This window comes from Notamacropus eugenii, chromosome 5 (assembly GCF_028372415.1).
Source record: "Notamacropus eugenii isolate mMacEug1 chromosome 5, mMacEug1.pri_v2, whole genome shotgun sequence".
In the NCBI taxonomy this organism is placed as follows: Eukaryota; Metazoa; Chordata; class Mammalia; order Diprotodontia; family Macropodidae; genus Notamacropus; species Notamacropus eugenii.
This window is the reverse complement of record NC_092876.1, coordinates 216,755,541-216,775,924: the sequence shown is the minus strand read 5'-3', so window position 1 is coordinate 216,775,924 and position 20,384 is coordinate 216,755,541. Positions and strand designations below refer to the sequence as shown.

The following is a 20,384-nucleotide window of genomic DNA, read 5'->3' as shown; positions in this document are numbered from 1 at the left end:
TTTTGAGAGGCAGCTAATACTTGGAACGGAGCTTTGGAGATCACACGATTGACTGTTACAAGACAATCTAGATTGGTTTTCCACAGGAGATTTTCCACTAGTTGCTCTTCCCCACCCCAGCGTGCTGTAAATGAATACTTGATACTTGTGGCTTATGGTTTACACAACCTTATGTTATCTGAGCAAAACATCCTTTATCCTCTTTATCCTCAGATTGGTGAAATTGTGGATAGAACCTCTTTTTGTAAACCTTAGTGTTTATCACTTGGTATTTAGTAAATGCTTATTGATTGATAGAGTACTGAGTCTAGAGTTAGGAAGACCTGAGTCAAATCCAGCTTGAAGTCACTTACTAGCTGTGCAACCTTGGACAAGTTTCTTAACCTCAGTAGCCTCAGTTTCCCCAACTGTAAAATTAAGATAATAATAGCACCTATCAGGGTTGTTGCAAAGATGAAATGAGATAATATTTGCAGAGTACTTAGCTAATGCTTTCCTGGCATGGTAGGTGGTGTATAAATGGCACCTATTTTATGTTAATTTACTTATTTGTTAATCTACCTATCCATAGTTTCAAATATTTGTTCATCTGTTTGGTTATTTTTAAAATGGTCATTAAGACTAGTCTTGCCTTTGTTTTTTACTGAATTGTGACCAGCTATCATATCTTGAGGTCTTTACTTCTCTGTACAATGGGGATAATAGTGCTTTCTGCCTTACATGGTTGATTGTCAGGATCAGTATGGGGAAGGATTTTTAAACTGCTTAGATTATGTAGCATTCCTATGAACTTTATGTTTCTCTCCCACTGATGAGTGTGACCTTGAGTGAAGCTGTAGACAATCTATTTCTGGAAGACCAAATACTGGTGACTTTGTCAGTCCATCGAACAATTTTTCTCTGGTGTTAATTAGCTCTTGAATTATTTATTAGAGTTTATGAAAAATACTTAAAAAAAGAGTTGATCAATCTATTACTCTTAGACACACACACACACACACATGCATGCACGCACGTACACATGCACGATCTATTACCCCCTTCCGTAATGAATTGGTTTATTAGTATCTTAATGTTCTTCATACAAATAGAGCTTGTATCAAATTTACTTTTTATCTATACGTATTGTTGTTCAATTGGTTTGCCATTTCCTTCTCTAGTATGCCCTGATTTTACAGGTGAGGAACTGAGGCAAATAGAGGTTAAATGACTTGCCCCAGGTCCCATAGGTAATGTGTCTGAGGCCGGATTTGAACTCATTGTCCTGACTCCAGGTTCAATGCTTTATTCACTGTACTGCCTAACTGCCCCAGCTATATGCATACAAGAAATGAAAGGAATAACTTAAAACAATAAAAAGATGAGTACTTATCTAAAAATGTTATTTTTGAGGGGGTTAATTTAGTTGAGACTGAAATTCCTCCCTCCATATTTTTAGAACATCTATTGCTGTAAGACCAAATTTTCATATTCCTTGTTTTGATTAACAAATAATAGCATTATCTAATGTGAAATTAGGAAAATATTAGTTTTATTGTTTAAATTATACTTCCCTGAATGGAGCAATTGGATGTGAAATTTAGAAGTCCCTATTCTCTATCAGAGGTGAAATTTGAACCCACATCTTCCTAACTCTGAGGCCAGCACTCTGTCCATTATACCATACTACCTCTCTGTTATCGGTAAAAAGATTTGTAAATAAATCTATCTGGAAATTGAATTTAAAAATCATGGTTCTTACAGTTTTGTGTGTAATACTTATCTTACAGGGAAGGCAGTTGACATTTTATCTTCATCTTCCCTTTAATCTTTTCATGTAATATAAAACACTACAACATCTGTACACTGAGTTTATTGTTTATTTGCAAGTTTTAATGCTAAAATATTTTCTTTTCACATGCAACTGGTTTGAATAGGAAGGTTAGAGATGGAATTGGGTAGATTTGAAGGAGCCATCAGAAGATCTTTCTTAAAATTTATGCAGTTGTTTTAAGTATCCAGTTAAACATTTTCCTCCTTGTTTTCTCATGAAACAAAAGATCTAAAACTTTTTTTCAGTCTAGAGGGTGAATGGGTATTGTTGCTGTCACGAAGGTATTTTGAATCTGCCTCTTAACCTCTTGCTTCCTTCATCTCTAACTGCCACTGGGAATTCTCCTCCTTCCAAACTTGGACTTGGCTTCAGCTCAATACCTCCCTTCCCTGCTCCTAGATTCCATATATTCTTCTGTTAACCTTGTTGGAGGGGGTCTGTGGAATTAAGACTCTGATGTGGGTGAACGTTTGTTCCAAAAGCTTTTTTCTTCACCTGTTTTCTGCTTTTTCCTTACTAAAACATCACTTGACCCTTATGTTTCAATTTATGCTCTCTGGGTTTCAATGGAGGTGTCTCTCTTGCCTTTCTTTGCAGAAATTGAGAGGAGAAACAAACTATGACCTATTTAATTTTCCTTTGTCTTACAGTACCACTTCCAAGTCACCAATCTATCAAAGCCCCTTTCTCATTTAAAATTCTACTTCATCAAGTTTATACTTCCTTTCTCTATGGCATATTACTGTCTTAACTTTGTAAACCTTAAAGTGCCATATAAATGTGGGTTATTATAATATTATTATAATTATTATTAGTGTCACTGTTATACCCAACTTTCATTTTTTTTTCCTCCCTTCTCCATCTCTTGCCCTATTCTGGGTGACTTCGACATCTATATTGATGATCTTGAAGCAAGTCTCTCAGTTGGTTTAATTTTTTTTCTTTAAGGGTTTTTACTGCTTCAAAACAAATGGATAAAAATAACAAACATGGGGAAAATTACTAGAAGTCTCAAAAGTTTTGCAATGCATCCACTGGAATGTAAATAGAATTAGGTCCTGATCTTTCTTGGCTCCCACCTCCTCAACAATTACATCATGTTAAACGTATTGCTCAATCTCTCCATTCCTTTATTCTTAGGGATGGTGCTTCAGAATCTCCCATCTGGATAGAAGAAGATGGTTCTCTCTTTGGTTCCCTCCTATTTGATCTTTTGCGCTTTTCCACCCCTTCCCCCAAATGGAAGGGTGGCAAAAAAGACCACAGAAAAGTGATTGATGGTGGTAGCACTGACTCCTTATGCTTCTTCTTCCAGGATTTTCCAGCCCCTGGAGTTCATTACATAGTACATTATAAGGTTATTTGGGAGGGTCTAGGATTTTTAAGAATGCATCAGTCACAAAATATTTATTAAGCATCTGCTGTGTGCTAGTAGTGTGTTGGATATGAAGCAGTTTTTCTATGAATTAGGAACTCTAAAATTTTAATAAGAAAATAGATGTTTCTTAATTTCCAGAAAATTGAGTTCAGATTCTAACTCTGTTCCCTATTGCCACTTATTACCTTAATGACCTTTGGCAATTCACTTAATCTTTTGGGACCTCAGTTGCTTCATTTGTAAGATACAGCATTTGAACTAGATCAGGAGTTCTTAATCTGGTATCTGAGTTATTTAAAAAAAAAATATTTTGGTAACTTTCAATATAATTAGTTTCCTTTGGGTTTTTTTAATTATTTAAAAACATATTTGAGTTACATTAAATGGGGGTATCTCTTATTATCTCTTCTTGCAGAGTTTTGTTTATGATGTATAGGAATGCTGATGATTTATGTGGATTTACTTTATATCCTGCTACTTTGCTACAATTATTGTTTCACCTAACTTTTTAATTGAGTTTTTGGGATTTTCCAAGTATATCATCTACAAAAAGAGATAGTTTTATTATATCATTCCCTATTCTGATTCTTTTTATTTCTTTTTCTTCTCTTATTGTTATTGCTAGGATTTCCAACACAACATTGAATAATACTGGTGACAGTAGGCATCCTTGTTTCACACCTGATTTTACTGGAAAGGCTTTTAACTTATCCCCATTACAAATAATACTTGCTGATGGTTGAAGGTAAATATTTTTTATGAATTTAAGAAAAAATCCACTTATATCTACAATTTCAAGTATTTTTAATAGAAATGAGTTTGGCATTTTATCAAAAGTTTTTTGCATCTCTTGATAAAATCATATTTTTTACTTGTATTATGGATATACTCAATTGTGTTAATAATTTTCCATATGTTAAACCATTCCTTCTTCACTAGACTGCCCAAGGGGTCCATAATACAAAAAAAATTGGATTAGATGGTCTTTGAATCCTTTTCAGGACTAAATCATATGATTCTTGAGATTGAGAGATGAAAAAGGAAAAGGGAAAGGTGCTAATTGTAAATCCTTGAGTGAAACTGAGAAAGTGACAGTGGGGGAAGGGATGGGAAAAGACATCACTGAGTGGCTAGATTCCTCTCTCTACAGAGGTCTTGGTTCCTCTCTCTAGGTTCCTCAGCCTTGGGGAAATCTACTAAATGGTAAGACTGAGAGTTATCCTCCCCCCAATGCCCTTTTTTTAAACCTTGCTTGGAAACATTTCTTTTGAGCTTTTCCAAACTATTTTATATATATATATACATATGTAGTAATTGAAAGACTTCATTACTCCTTCGTTATATAATACTTAAGTAAACACGGGAAGATTCCCCATTTTGGTTTAGCAATACTTGCATTAAATATTCTTCATTAGCTGTACTGGAATCTCACTTGCTACATAAAAACTAGTAGTGAATGACAATCTAAAGCTGTTATACCAATTATCTTTTCATTTTTAACTCAATTTGGCTTAATTTTAAGGTTGCTTGGTTTTGTATGTGTTTACTTGGTTTCATTCTTAATCCTTGAGTGGGTCTGAAGTAGTGTTGTGACCCTTAACTAATCATTTGTTTGTGACTAATGTTTAAGGGGATAGATTATATCTATGGATATAAGGGATATTCCAATGTATCTGTATCCTCATGGAGGGATGTATTCTCCATCTATGCAGATTGCTACTTGTCAATGACTGCCCATTCTGTACAATTCTTGACCGAAATCTCCTATGTCTGTCATAGGACCACTAACGTGTTTGGGGGTGGGGAGTGTATTCCTCTGTTTCTTGATATTTCATAGTTATAAGTAGAACATGTGGGCTGTTCATTGGTTGGATTTACTGGGATGACTTATTTTGTAAGTGAGAACATTAAAATACAGGGAGTTTGTTACTTCTCCAAAGTTACTCATTGAGCGGAGCTCTGGGACTGAACTTGAGGTCTCCTGACTACTGGTCTTTTGGGTCCAACGCAGTTTTCCGTCTTCTTCGTTTTTTGTGCTTCTTTCTATTTTAATCCATGGAGATATATTAAACCTCTTTTTTTATAACTTGTTATAACATGAATTATCAGATATAGTGTTGATCACCTCCCAACTCCTGAAATAGAAGTATACTACAAATAATGAAAACCCAATGAAATAAGGTTGGATAGGCTTTTAATCCTTTTCCTCAGCCCTATTCACAGTTATAAATGGGAACCACCCAGCAACAGTAATGAGCAGTAATACTTGAGCAACATTCAGATCTCTTCAGCTATTAAACAAATATAAAGTTTAAAAAACAAGTCATATTGATACTTATCAGTCGTTAAAATTTGATGATATGGTTTGTATGGAACTCGAACAGTGGTATCGTGAAAGGCAGACTTTTTCTTTTACTTTGTTACTGTCAGAGAGTGTTCAGTCAATCAGTAAACATTTATTAAACACCTACTATGTGGCAGGCACTGTGAAGTTCTGGTGTTCTTTGTGCTAGCTTTTCCATACACTCCCTATCATTGCTGCTTACAAAATTTACAGGGCTGGAATGTAGACTCTGGTTTGGTTAGTGGTAGGAGTCAGGCTCCCCCCCCCTCCCCCAAATTAATTTGTAACTGATAAGACAACTTTGGCCACCTATGAAAGCAAAGATTCCTGAGCCTTGGGTGACAGTGAACAGGCAACAGGCAGCCAGGATACTTGGGGGTGGGTGGGAGGAGGAGTTAACTATCTAAAGCTGCACATAACAGGATCTTGCTGAGGGGCCCAACACCAGCAGGTATGGAATGTGAGGGAACTGTTCTAATGACATGAAGGGGATCAGGTAATTTTATTTTACTAGAATGATACCAGATTATTCATTAAGGATTTCTAATAAGGACTTTATAATAAAGAGTAATATCTACTTTTTGGGGACTAGATAATCTTGACATTATTTTGCAATTCTGATTTTCTGGTGGGGAGGAGAGGGAAAAAGCAAGGTAAACCGCAAGCTTACTTCTTTCTACCCAGACTGGCTGTTAGGTTTTAAATAACCTCCCACATGTCCTTCTGTCTACTCATACACTCTTCTCCTCCGTGGAGCCAATTGTATAAACCAGGTCTCTGTCTGGCACTTCAAGTGATAGAACTTGACTTTCAGAAAACCGGTAGGGGGTACAAAATGCTGGGAAATGAAGGCTTCTGAATAACATTCAGGACTGAAATACTGATTTTTATAGCTGGATCATGGAAACTTTTACTAAGCAGATTGCCACATGAGATGAAAAGACCAGTGATTCTGGGAGAACTCTACAAATACAAATATAGCCTTTAAAAACAAAAACAAAACACAACTTAGTCTTGCAGCAAGAGAAATTTGGCTAGACATAAGGAAGAACTTTCCAGTTAGTAAAATCATTCTAAATATTTCTTTTAAATAAATTTTTTTTTCTATTTACAATATAATTTATTTTCTCTCCCTATCTACTGAGTTGGAGGCAGAGGGAGGAGGAAGTAAACAAAATTTCACATACTGTTATCCATAGTCATCAAGCTATTCCCATGTCAGCCATGTCCAACATGTCTTATTCTGCATACTGAGTCCATCCCTTCTTAGGAGGTAGGCAGCCTGCTTTATTATTGGCTTTCTGGAATCACGATTGGTGATTTTGTTTAATGGAGTTCTTGAGTCTTTCAAAGTTGTTTATTTTTAGAGTACTGTTGCTGTTTTAGTGTAAATTGTTCTGATTCTGTTCGCTTCCTTTTGTATCAGTTCCTAAAGGTCTTAGAAAGCTTCTCTGAAATTCTTTTGTCATTTCTTGTAGCACAATAACATTCCATCACATTTTGAATATTACAGTTGACTATGGACGATGTGGGATTTTCTGGAGATTTTTAGAGTACCTGTTTAGATTGATCCTGAACCTGCTTTAAGAAGTAAGGAAGATGTGTGGGGTATGTGTGTGTATGTACACATGTATAGTTTCTTCAAACAACTGATTATCAGTTAGCAAATTTTTATAATTATGTTTAACGTTCTTCCCCTTTCTGCTGTTGAATTCCCACTCATGGTTTAAAGCCCAAGTCAATTTCCCTCTCTTAAATAGCTTTCTCTGATTTTCCATCCCTTCTCTGTGCTCCCCCCCAACTTTCCCCTCCTCTCACCCTCTCTTCCTAGGATAGAGAACCATCATCCACTATTCTCAGTTCAATTCAACAAACTTTTATTGAGTGCCTACTATATATCAGGCAATAGGTAGATGCTATGGAATATATAAAGGTGAATAAAATGTTCTTGTCTTCTAGTAGCTTCATAATTTAGTAATGGAAATGAGTCACATATACATGTAACTCATGAACACAAAGAAGTGTTATGAAACCACTGAGACTCTGGAAATTTTAAGCTTTTTGGGAGGGAAGATAGAGAAGAAGAGATGCGAATCAGGGAGAGGGGTCATGGGATGGTGAAATCTAAACTGGGTCTCGAAGGAAGGTAAGGATTTTAGCACAGTCTGTGTGGGAAGTCAAGGGAATAGATGATCAGTCTGTGAAAAAGTCTTGAGAGCAGGACATGAGGGGATTATTTGAAGAAAGGTGGGATGTTAAACCTATGCTTGGGACTGACAGGGTAATTTGAAGGGTCTTCCATGGGGAAAAAAAATTGCTTACATTCCTTCTGTCTTGCCCAAGCATGAAAGAAGTTGTAGAGGGGAAGATTTAATTTAGACTTGATGTAAGGAGGAACTTTTTAACAATCAGATCTGACCAAATGGGAAATGTGTTGAGGTAGTAGCTTTCTTCTCTCCAGAGGTCTTCTTTGAAGATTAAATATTGTAGAGGAGATCCCTGTATATGTAGGAGTTAGACTAGATGACCTTTGAGGTAACTTCCATTTCTGAAAAGCAAAGACTTACGAGTCTATTAAACTCAGGCCTTTGAGTACAGTTTGGCTAAAATATATGTGTGTAAACTTATATGTAAAATCCTGAAAGGGAGGTTAGGGTAGGGAATGAGAGATAGGGACAGAAAGGGAGACTGGAAGATGATAGTGCCAGAACTAAGGAATTTGGAATGTGTTCAATTAGCAGTGAGATGTTGAAGGTTTTTTGACTAGGAATCAGAATTTTGCATTTGGAAGATGACTTTACAGACAAGGATGATTTGGAGCAGGGAGTACATTTAGGAAGTTATTGTAATCAACAAGTAAGCTAGAAGGAACCTTAGGTTGGCAACATTGCATTAGAAAGGATGGAGTTCATTATGGTTATTTCACATGCTGTCTCAGATTGGAAGATGATGTGGGGGAGTTGAATCTGAGGAAAGATGACTTGAGGTATAGCCCAGGTGATTGGGAGAATGATGGGGCTTTAACAGAAACAGAAGTTAGGGGTTCGGTTTTGGGGGACAAGCTTCTTCCTTGAAATTTAGGGCAGACTGAATTTAAGGTAATGGAGAAAACAGCATGGAAGATGTACCTCAAGTCCCTCTTTGATGCATGTTCCTTCTGGTTCTGTAACTTGGACAGCTCACTTAATCTCTGAGAGGCCCAGGCAGCTCTGAGACTATAAATTGCAGAACAAGTGCCAATATGTGTTGGCAGAGGGGCATTTTCTAACAGGAAATTTGGAAAACCAATGAAATTACAGGTTCCCCCCCCCCCACCAAAAGCCCCTCAAAACAAAACCCTGCTATCATGACCAACACTAACACAAAAGGCATCTCAGAGGAAACATACAAGCAGGCGGTTAGAAATTTGAGTCTCTAACTTGGGAGTTAGGTTATGGCTGGAAATGCAGATTTGGGAGTCCTCCAAGGGACAGAGGGGAGAAAGAGGCTGGGGATTCACAGAGTGTTTTGAATCCTGCATTGACCTCTTGATTCTTGTTTCTAGCACACTCCTGAAGGAATTAGAGGAGCAGCCTCAAGTTCTCTCCTTCTGTATACACCCTATGCCCTTCCTGTGCTTGCTTAGTCCCCTCGAGCATATCTTTTTTTCTGGTATTGCTGTTTTAAGTGAATGAAAATGAAAGACAAGAAACTGGATACAAGTATTATTTTTGTTTTTCTCTTTCTGACATCTTCAAATTGAAGAATTATGGGAATTATATCTATAGGGGGATACCTACTATGTGCTAAAACTGTGCTAAGTATAGTCTTTTACAAATATTCTCTCATTTGCTAGATAAGTACATACATACATACATATGTATGTATATGTATATCTATATATCTATAGGTATACATACACATGTGTATGTATGGGGGGGGCATTTTTTTTCTTGTTTCATTTTGCTTTGAAATACCCCCATCCTGAGGGAGAAAAAGAATGAAAGATGAAGGATGGACAAATTGAGGGAACAGTAGTTTAAAGTATGTGAGAGAGGCTGGAAAAATAGATTGCAGCGAGCTGTGAAAGTCAGATGAATTTTGTATTAGCACCCAGCTAAGATCTGGTATTAACCCAAAGTCTCTCCCTTAATTTTTTCTTGTCCTTTCTTTCCTTCCCTCTCCCTCCTTTCTCATCCTTTTTTTCTACCTCCCCACTCTCTTTCCAAAGTGGAGTGTGGTTTGAAACCTGGTATGGACAGTAAGAAGGTGAAAAATAAATTCTGACATAACATTTAGGGTGTGTGAAGTATATTTTATGCTTGCATGTTGCCTGGTTGATAATTCTGTATTTCTTGGGTAAAATGGCTTATGGTTCTGTTATCTGGGAGAGGGAGCTGCCAGGACTATTGCCAAGTGGCTGTTTAAACCTTGTAGTGGATTGGTCTCCAAACTACTTGCCTTGCATAATACCTCCTGCCTGAAAGTTCCAAACAATCACAGCGCTCAGCAGGACCCATGGCCTTGGCATTATGATAGTGTGCTGATGAGTGATTGTGTTTTGGATGACCCTCATGAAGGAGCAGATCAGTTATGATGGGAGGAGGAGCTAACAATCTTAATGTCTTATAACCTTCTTGGTTGAGCAAGATCATGGCTGTGATTCAGGTCTGTGGCATTTTTTTGGCCTTAGCAGAGCTGGCTTCAGTAACACAGTGCAGATGGATCAGTAACCAGAGTAAGATTTCTTTATTCCACATATAGCAAGTAGCATTAAAGTTTGTGGAGCCATGAGGGGGAAAGGTAGGACATGAACTTGGAATTCTCCAGAGAAAATAGTCAGTTCTCCTTGAAAATGGAAATCTGGGTCATAAGACCATTCCCAGTTTAGTTCAACAGTTATCGAAATGCTTACTATGTTCAAGGCATCGTACTTTAAAGTTGCCTATGTAGTTTCTTTCAAGACTCAACTCCAGGATTACCTTCTGCTTGAAGTCTGTCTTCATCCTCTTTCCTTCTCCCTTACCCAGTTCTTTCACTCCCCAAACTCCCTTGCATTTATTTTGTATATTTATGTGTGTATCTCTATGTAGTTATAAATGTACATGTGTACCTCATGAGAATGTAAACTTGGTGAGGGCAAGGATTGTTTTAATTTTTGTCTTTGTATTCCCAGCACTTAGTATGATGCCTGGCACAGAGTAGGTGTTTAATAAATGCTTCCTGAAATATAGCAGTCCCTGTTCTCCAGGATACTAATGGTTTACTAAGGAAATGAGACATGAACTGAAATAGATCTGATAGCAATCAATTAGAGGCAGTTAGGTGATACAGTGGATAGTGTGCTGGGCTTGGAGTCAGGAAGACCTGAGTTCAAATCTAGCCTCAGACCGTGACTAGCTGTGTAACTTTGGGCAAGTCACTTAACCTCTGCCTATCCCACTTTCTTCAGCTGTAAAATGGGAATCATAATAGCACCAACCTCTTTCAGGGCTGCTGTAAAGATCAAATGAGATAAGGTTTCTAAAGTGTTAAAGTGTTTAACAGCACACACATAGTAGTTAACAAATCCATCAGTCCTTTCCTTTCTTATTAGAAATGTATATCCTGTGATGAAATACTACTGTACTATAAGAAATGATGAGCTCAGTGATCTTAGAAAAACATGAAAAGACTTGCACAAAATAATGGAGTGAAATGAACAGAACCACGAGAACATTGTATACACTAAAAGCAATATTGTTTTAAGAACAACTTTGAGCAAGTAAGTCATTTTGACTATATAACTACCTAAGTTAGCTAACGTATGAAGGAAGAAGCTGTCTGCATTCAGAAGAATAACTGGTAAATAGAAATATATATAGAATGATTTTACATATGCATGTCTATTTGTGTCTATGGTAGCCATCTCTAGGTAAAGGGGGGAAGGGAAGAAAAAAGGGAAAAAAAGAAATTTACATGATAACTTTAAAAGGAATTGCAAGCTGTACATATGATTTGCAGTTTCATGTACAATCATTTTGAAAAATTATACTGTTATGAAAATGCTTGCTTTATTCCATAAATTAAAAACAAAATAAATAAAAATTGTTTTTTTTAATGTATATACTTACTAGGTGTTAGAGAGACAAGAGATTAGGAAAGAAGAGATGTCCTGTAGCCTTTCTTAGGTAGGGAACAATTGTTCCTAGGTGCTGGAGAAACAGAAATAAAAAGTGGAAAACATTTTTAAAATTTCATTTATTTATTTATTTATTTGTGTTTTTGGAGGGAGGAAGGCAAGGCAGTTAAGTGACTTGCCCAAGGTCACACAGCTAGTAAGTGTCAAGTGTCTTGAGACTGGATTTGAACTCAGGTCCTCCTGACTCCAGGGTCGATGCTCTGTGGTGGCACTGTGCCACCTTGCTCCTCCAAAACATTTCTTTTTTTAAGTGAAAAAAATTATTCTTCAATTTGCACTTAGTTTATCACTTTTCTCTCTGAAACAGGTTTTTCATCACAAGTCCTTTGGAATAGTCTTGAATCATTGTATTCTTTCATCATTCTAATATTGCTGTTATTGTGTACAATAATCTCCTGATTTTGCTCATTTCACTCTGCATCAGTTCTTAAAGGTTTTCTCAAGTTTTTCTGAAACCATCTCCTTCATTATTTTTTAGAACACAGTAGTATTCCATCACAATCGTATACCACAACTTGCTTAGCCATTCTCCAATTAGTGGCATCTTCTAAGTTTCCAATTCTTTGCCACCACAAAAAGAACAGCTATAAATATTTTGTACATATAGGTCCTGTGAAAGACATTTCTACTGAGGAATACAACATGTAAACAGTAAGAAAAAGATAAATTAAGGAAAAATAGAGATTTTTTTTTTAATGCTAGCGATAATAGGGAATCTCTAAACTTTTGAACAAGAATGCTGCTCAGAGATGAAGATCCAGGTCTTAGAGTATATCAGTGGTTTTGTGGTAGAAGATGGTCCAGCAAAAGAGAAAGCGGAGAAAATGGACAAATAAGAGAAACCAGGAGAGACCAGGAGAAAGTGGAGGCAAAGAGTGTAATTTTTTTTTCTGAAAGGGAAGTGATTTAGGAAGATAAGCCCCCACCCACCACCCCCATTTGTCAGAAACTGGAACAGAGGAGATGAGGATGGTGAATGATAATACAAAAGAGATTTTAAGGTGTATAATAAGGATTTCACATTAGATGGTCCCAACTTTTTCACTTAAGTAAAGGTTATATCCTTCGAGATAAAGATTGGAGGGGAAGGTATATTAGGCTCCCTCATTTGTAAGACGGAGGGTTGTTAGAGTGAATGAACAGCTCAAGCTTTTATTGAATATCTATTACACTATAATACAAAGACAAAAAAGTCAAACAACCCTCTGGTCTCAAGGGGCATCTGTTTTACTGACTGTTCTGGGTTCATAAGACTCAACAAGCTAACCGAAAGAGAGTATCTAATCTGATACCTTTACTGTTTATACAAGGTATTCCAAAAAGTCTTAATGCAGTACTGAGCTTTTAATAGCTTTAAATGGCACTAAACTCTTGAAACGGACGTTAGTTAAGTGGCTTACCCACAGTTAAACAACTGATGTGCATCCTATGGTGAGTGGAGTGCTGGACTTCGAATTGGGAAGACCTGTGTTCATGTCCCGCCTTTCATTTCTTATGTTTTTAATCCCTCTGATCCTTAGTTATCATATGATAATGTCACAGGGTAAAATCTTACAATCCATAAATGCCAGTACTTGTCATAGTTACTGTTTTTATATTTGCTGTTAAGTATATGATTTGAAATTTAAACTCAAGTCTTTGATCCCAAATAATAGGACTTATTTATATAGGACCTCCAAATTGTTCTTCCTACTACATCAGGGATTCTTTACCTTTTTATATGTCATAGACACCTTTGGCAGTTCAATGAAGTGTATGGACCTGTTCTCAGAGTAATATTTTTAATTACACTGAATAAAGTGCATAGGATTGATTACAAAAGAAATTGATGAGATTGAATAAAATTATCTACCTATTTTTTTTTAAAGTTTATGGACCTTATTTCTAAAGTTCTGTAATAAATAATGAATGGGGATCTCAGGAAACAAACCAAAAATCTAATGCTTTGTTCATTAATTGAGGGTGGTGCTACAGTTTGTTTTGAAAATTCTGAGTTTTATGCTTGGGGACACCAGGAGATAGGTTAGACTTTTAAGTCCACTGCTGACCTTCTGGCCTTTCTCTATCCCTGGATTGCGCACGTTAGAAGTACTTTCTATCCCTGAAGCCTCTTCCTCCCATTAGCAACTTCCCCACAGAACATCCATTTTGAGAACTATCCCCAGATCACCCTGGTCTTCAATTTCTCCAGGCTACACTCCAGCTGGCTCTTTAGATTTTCTCTACAATGCCCCCTAAGTCATCTGGTTGTTGTTGCTGCTGCTTGGTCATTTCAGTTGTGTCTGACTTTTCATGACTGCATTTGGGGTTTTCTTGGCAAAGATATTAAAATGGTTTACCATTTCCTTCTCTGGCTCATTTTATAGATGAAGAACTAAAGCAAGCAGGGTTGAGTGACTTGTCCAGGATCACACAGCTAGTAAATGTCTGAGGCTGGATTTGAACTCAGGAAAACAAATCTTCCTGACTTCAGGCCAGGCACTCTATTCACTGTACAGCCTAGCTGCCCTTGGTACCCTCCTGGTACCTTTTTATTTTTCCCACCCCATCTCAGTTTTCTTTATGTATTGTCTTCTTCCATTAGAGAGTAAAGTTCCCGAGGTCTGGGACTGGCTTTCTGCTTGTGTCTTCCCAGCCTTAGCACCATGCCTGGCATATAGAAAGCCCTTAATAAATGCTTGTTAACTTGATATGATGTTGGACTTTTTAAGTGCTTTCCTACCCATGTGGAGGACTCTATAGCTTTGACTTTTTAACATACTGCAAAAGCTTTTTTACAGCACACTTTGAATAATAGTCATGAAGGACACCATCCTTAGCACACCCAGGCTGCCCTTCCTTGGTGTCCTTCATTCTCATTTGTACGGAACAGCTGTCTTGGATCTTGAGAAATTCTCTGCTATGGAATCTTCCCAGTACCTTTTTGAGTGAGGGAGGATGGTGTCCACCAGGGGCACAGGGCCAGGGCTTTTACTGATATGCCTGAGAGTTGTATTATAAGGTGCCTGTAATTCTAGGTGGTTCCAGGATGGGACATGAATTTCATTGTGTCTCATTGCATCTCCTTATGTTAAAAATGTGCAGCTACACCAACATTGACGTTCGTTTTGTTTATTCCTGAAAACATGGCATTTTGTTTTGCTTTTGGTCATTCAGCCTCATTTGGGGTGATTGTCAGCTGGGAGGTTGGCAGGAGGGGGAGAAGAGAAAGCTGCATTTTGGCAACCCTTCAAGAGTCGAGCAGCTTCCTGCAGCCAGGACCATAAACTGTATAATTTGTCCATGGAGGCCTATGCATTATAGAAATGAAAATTCCTTCTCTGACAGCATTCACTGCTTAGCACGCAGCAATTTGGCTGTCAGAAACAGCTGGCCCTGCAGGGTGGGACAATAGAAAGGCAAGACTGAGAGAGAAGGAAGTGCTTACTCAAATCTCCCACTGTGAGAGGATCAGGTTACTGAGTCCATCCTTACAACAGACAGCAGACTGCACGGGGCTCTAAGACACACAGCTTCAAGTCTGAGCAGGAGACTATGGTTCAGACATTTTAGTGGTGTTTTGGGATTTTTTTCTTTTCCTGAATGGAACAACAAAAATATTAAAAAAACAAACCTCCTTCATGGGTACTCCAAATGTGGCTTTCTCTTTGCATTAAGATATTTTGAGAGTCTTCTGCTTGGAGATAAGCATTAATGGGAAAGTAAGTCCTTTGAGCTCTTGCGTGTGTCTAATTCATTGGGGCAGTGGAAGGGTATGTGAGGGACGGGGAAAGTATTTCTTGATATATTTCATGCTTGGTCTAGAACTTTTTTGTTCTGTTTAGGAACAGTTTTTAATTGAAAGTGATTGACACAAATATGAGGGAAGACCGAAGCAAGAGGCTGGCCGAGGGCTCCTTCTGGGTGCGTTTTTGCTGCTTGCATGGGTGCACACTGTCTAACTGGCATTTATTTCTCTTGGAGGGAGAGAGAGGTGCCGCTGTCTTGAACTTGCTTCTCTCTCTGTGGGTCTGCAGCATGTCTGGCTTTGTGTTTTCCCCTATCGATTCCATGACTCACTGAGTGTGATCTAAGCAAAAAGCTTGCTTAAATGACAGAGGAGACAGCTGTCTGTTACAGGAGGACATATTTTCTGGGTTTAATGGCGCCAGGTTTTTCCTAGTAATGTACAGAGCTGTAAAGTTTCTACAGAAGGTTTTTTCTTCACTAAATGTTTTCCCCCAGTTGTGTTCCAAATTCTTAATAGTCTAAATATTAACTTCACAATGTGATGTGTCCTTCAGGAAAGCAATATGCTTCAGGTTTTTTTTTCTTTTTGTAGATTACTTTTCTAAGCTGATTTTTTTTTCATGTAAAAAGTATTTGAGAGAACAGAAGCCCAGCATTGCTGTGGAAAAGATATTTTCTTCTCCAGCTGAGTAGGGCATTGGAAATATACTAAAGTACATTTATTTAGGCAAGTTAGAGGGTTGGAATCTGGTAGTTGTTCAATTTATACTGTACTCTAGGTTTTTTTTTTTTTGAATTTTCCTTCTCCCCTTTAAATCTGTTTCCCCTTTATATGATAGAGGCTGAAGTTCCAGATGTTGTTTTGGTTTAAAGAGTGTGTGGAAAAAAAATAAGCTTTCTTAATGATAATAACAGAGTCAGACTGGCTGGTTCTGTACTGACAGGAAAATGGAGAGATAAAAACTCCATTAATGGTGCATGCACTGCCTAAGTAGCCAATAAAACAATGCTGTCTTCACTGGAAACTAGTCCCAGATTGGCAATGATCAGTGCCAACTGCAAAAGACAACAGCTGCAGAGCTTGACAAAAGTATTAGAGTAAAAAAACGATATATTAAATGATTTTTGAGAGGGGGAGGGCGGTTCTTTTGTTCTCATCTTCCTTCTCCTTCCCACCCTCTTTTCTTAAGTCCTGCTTAATACTTGCTCTTTTGGAGAGTTAACCATGTTTGATTGAAACTTAGCTATCAAAAGAAGAAAGTGATTCTCTGAATGAGTCAAGTTCAAGTATATTTGCTGAGGTTTGGATAGAGGGCTGTTTTTGACTAGGGACCTAAGTGCGAGTGTATCTTAAATTTTTAAAAGTGGCCTCACTTTTCACAAAAGTTTTATTTTATTCTTTAAGTTGGTAGAAGAAAACATTTTTTCCCTAGCTTTACTTCCTAGAAATATCTTCCATTTTCTGAGTGATACATTCTTTTTACTTCTACACCACAGGTATTATTTTATTATTTTCTAAAATGTAGCTCATTTCATAAGACATTATTATGTATTGTACAAAGTTTGTATTCATTCATTCAGTAAATACTTTTTGAAAATCTGTATGTGACACTGAAGTGTATACAAAATCCTTGGCTGAGGAGGAGGTTAAAATTTGGCAAGTAGACTACAACTTAATAATGTGCACTTTTTCTTTTCATTTTTAAATCAAATTTAATTTTTTCAAACAATGAAAATCTGCCTTATCTCTTCTCTCCCATTGAGAAAAAAGAAAAAGAAAACTGTTGTTACAAACATGTATAATCAAATAAAACAAATTCCCACACTGATCACATCCAAAAAACAAAAAAATCTTCAATCTGTACAATGAGTCTATCACCTCTTTTTCAGGATTTGGGTAGCTTGACGATCACAGGTCTTCTGGAATTAAATAGTCGTTGTGTAGAACTGTATTCTAAATCTTTCAAAGTTGTTTATTGTTTAAGTATTGTTGAATAATATGCTTTTCTATAGAATTTGGAACTTTGAAGTTTCTAAAAAGACTATTTGCATAAAATTAACTATAAAACAAAGTAGTAAGTCCTGAACTGCATAAATGTTGAAAGCCACAGTGAATTGTATAGGCATTCAGAAGAGTTCAGATACTCTCCTTTATAAGTATTTTGCCATCTGAGGTGTATCAGTGGATGTATGCAGGATGTGCAGATTAGAAACTTTAAATTACATGAGTGGACAAGATATAACATATAGGTTAATGTTATGTAGATATATTTGGGATGGAGATGTAGAAGCCTGTTGTTAATGTTTATCCTTTGCTATTGAGAGGTCCAATGATATCACAAGGGTGATGTCTTGACTTCAGTAAGAATTGAAGTGAGGCAGAATTACACAAAGTCTTCAGCCTCACCTCACCCTCTGGTTGAGCAGTCCAGTGGCAAGACAAAAGTTTGGATGACTAGTGATAGCTTAGGGTGCAGCGGATGACCTTGAGTTTTCTAAATTAAGGTCTTGCCCAGCCTTCAGTTTGTCTGACAGTGTGTGTGTGTGTGTGTGTGTGTGTGTGTGTGTGTGTGTGTGTGTGTGTGTGTGTGTGTAGGAAAGCTGCATGAAGGAGGTACAATTTGGGATGTTTAAATTGTAACTGATGAATCATCTGGTGTTATGGGGAGGAAGAAATACCCTAGATTTTGGGGGGCTCCTCTGGCTAGAGAAGATAGTAGTGATCTAAGTGGAAGAAGCATTGAGCAAGACAGAAAGAATGAACTGTGATATGAGTGACTTGGAAGTGAAGAATTTTGAAGGTGAATGAAACTTTTGGGTTTGATCCGTAAAACTAGACTAGAGTTTTAGGGAGGGGTTAATTTAGAGCTGGAAATAAGGACCATAGTACTCATCTAACCCTATTTCCTTTATTTTATAGATGAAGGAAAGGAAACCCAGAGAGGGTAAGTAGCCTCTCCAGGGTCACACATTATCTGGCCTTAGAATTCCAACTCAAGTCTTCTGGCAAATGAATGTTTTCCTCACTGTCTCATGCAGCTCCTCATGTTTGTGAGCCATCAAGTACACAGAAGTAGCATTCTCCCACTTCCACTCCTACTTGTCTCAAATAAATCCAAGAAGACATTTTTTGTTGGGGGATTAAATGAAAATATAGTATATTTGACTACAAATAAGACTGAAATAAGCTTCCAGAGATAAGGGCTTCATGCCAAGCTTATTGACAATACTCCATGACAAATGGTTGTTTAGGTGGCAAGGTAGTGAGTGATAGACTGCTGGGTTGAATTGTGACTTTGCATTTATTAATGTTGACTGTAGGAGGGACTGGGCAATGAGTGATAGAGTGTAGTTCTAAGAAGCATTAGTTTCAAACTCCTTGTTTTCTTTTTTTCCTCCAATTTTCTTTTATTTTTGGTTCCAAATGATCTCCCTCCTTCGGCTGCCCACCTACTGACAAGACAAGATAAATAAAGCCCCTTACAAATATGTATAGTTATTAAAAACAAATTCCCATGTTAACCACGACCAAAACCCAAATATTTTAGATCTATGATAAATTTTATCTATTTTCTTGGACCCATTTGCTTATCTCTTGTTGGACCTTTGTCAAGTTATTTAACTCATCTGTAAAAATTATGGAAGGACTAGGTGACCTGAGTTTTCTTCCAGCTCTAAAGCTCTGCATTTATGCTTATATTTTGCTTTAAGTTTTACAAAGCTCTTTATTTGTGTTATCTCAATTAGTTCAAATGCTTGGAGGCAGCTCACCCTGGAAAACCAGAGTTCAAATCCAGCCTCAGACACTTAGTAGCTGTGTGACCCTGGACAAATTACTTAACCTGTGTCTGCTTTAGTTAGTAGTATATCTGAGTGTTGCTGTGAGGATCAAATGAGATATCCGTGAAGTGCTTATTATCACAGGGCCTAGCATATGTAGGAACTCAATAAATGCTTGTTATTCTTGGTGTTTTTGAGTTAGTCATATAGTCAATAACATTTATTAAGTTATCCTAATATAATTAATCTTATCTCACTTCATCATTGCAACAGCCTTTGAGATAGCTACTATTATAATCTATTTACAGATGAGGGAACTGAGTTTTAGAGAAGATATGGCACCTGTCAAAGGTCACGCAAGCAGTGTCTTAGGGAAGATTTGAACTCTAGTCTAAAATGAAAAGCTTGGATTCTAGACCTCTCAAATCCCTTCCATTTCTGAATCCCATTAAAAAAAATCTTGCAAGAAACAAAGGAAAAGCTCCATAGTAGAGAGGGAGATGTGGTCTTTGTAATTTGTTTGATGAGAACAAATGAACATTTACTAATTGTCTACCTTAGATCCTTCTTTGTGTGGGATAGAAGACAGAACTCTGAGGATATTGGTTTCTGCCCATGTGGAGCTCACCTTGGGGTAGGCTGGGTGTGTGAGAAAAACAAGTAGCTATAACACGGTCTATGATGAGTATGTTAGCATGTCCTTATAAAGTATTATTGTGAGGTCTGAGAAAGAAGATTGTTCACAAGATAAATTAGTAACATTCTGAAATGTTTTGTGACCAATGACTTGGCCAGTTTTCCTTAAATTAACAGTTGGCTATATAAATTTAACCAGACACATATTCTAAGAGGCTCTGTCCCCAATCTATGTATTTTACTTCATCTGTGAGTGTTTGATGAAGGGAGGGAGAGGTAGTTGCTTCAGGAAGACTTCTTGGGCCAAGTGACATTTGAGTTAACCTTTGGAGAATGGCAAAGGTGCAAACATATTCATGCCTTCTTATCCATGTCTTTTTCCATAAAGTCCCTGTAGAATATCTATCCAATGGGCTAGAAACTTTCCTCTGGGTATTTTAATATTCATGGACATCAATGGAACACTTGGTTGTCTACCTGTTACCCTAAAGTCTTGATGGATAAAGTAATGCTGTCTTTCACTCCACTTATTACATGGGTCATT

The 20,384-nt window shown here is 37.2% G+C and overlaps 1 protein-coding gene across 2 annotated transcripts in view; it reads left to right on the top strand.

Annotated features, from left to right (window-relative positions):
• ACVR1 (activin A receptor type 1) overlaps positions 1 to 20,384 on the top strand; it is a 158,112-nt gene that overhangs the window by 12,925 nt on the left and 124,803 nt on the right. The window contains exon 1 of one of the 2 annotated variants that reach the window (XM_072612034.1): positions 15,374 to 15,396. The exons of the other annotated variant lie outside the window; for it this stretch is intronic. Within the exon in view, the coding sequence (XP_072468135.1) occupies positions 15,389 to 15,396 (8 nt within the window). The 5' untranslated portion in view covers positions 15,374 to 15,388. Of the gene's footprint in view, positions 1 to 15,373; positions 15,397 to 20,384 lie in introns of those variants that run through there. 2 annotated transcript variants of the gene reach the window in all.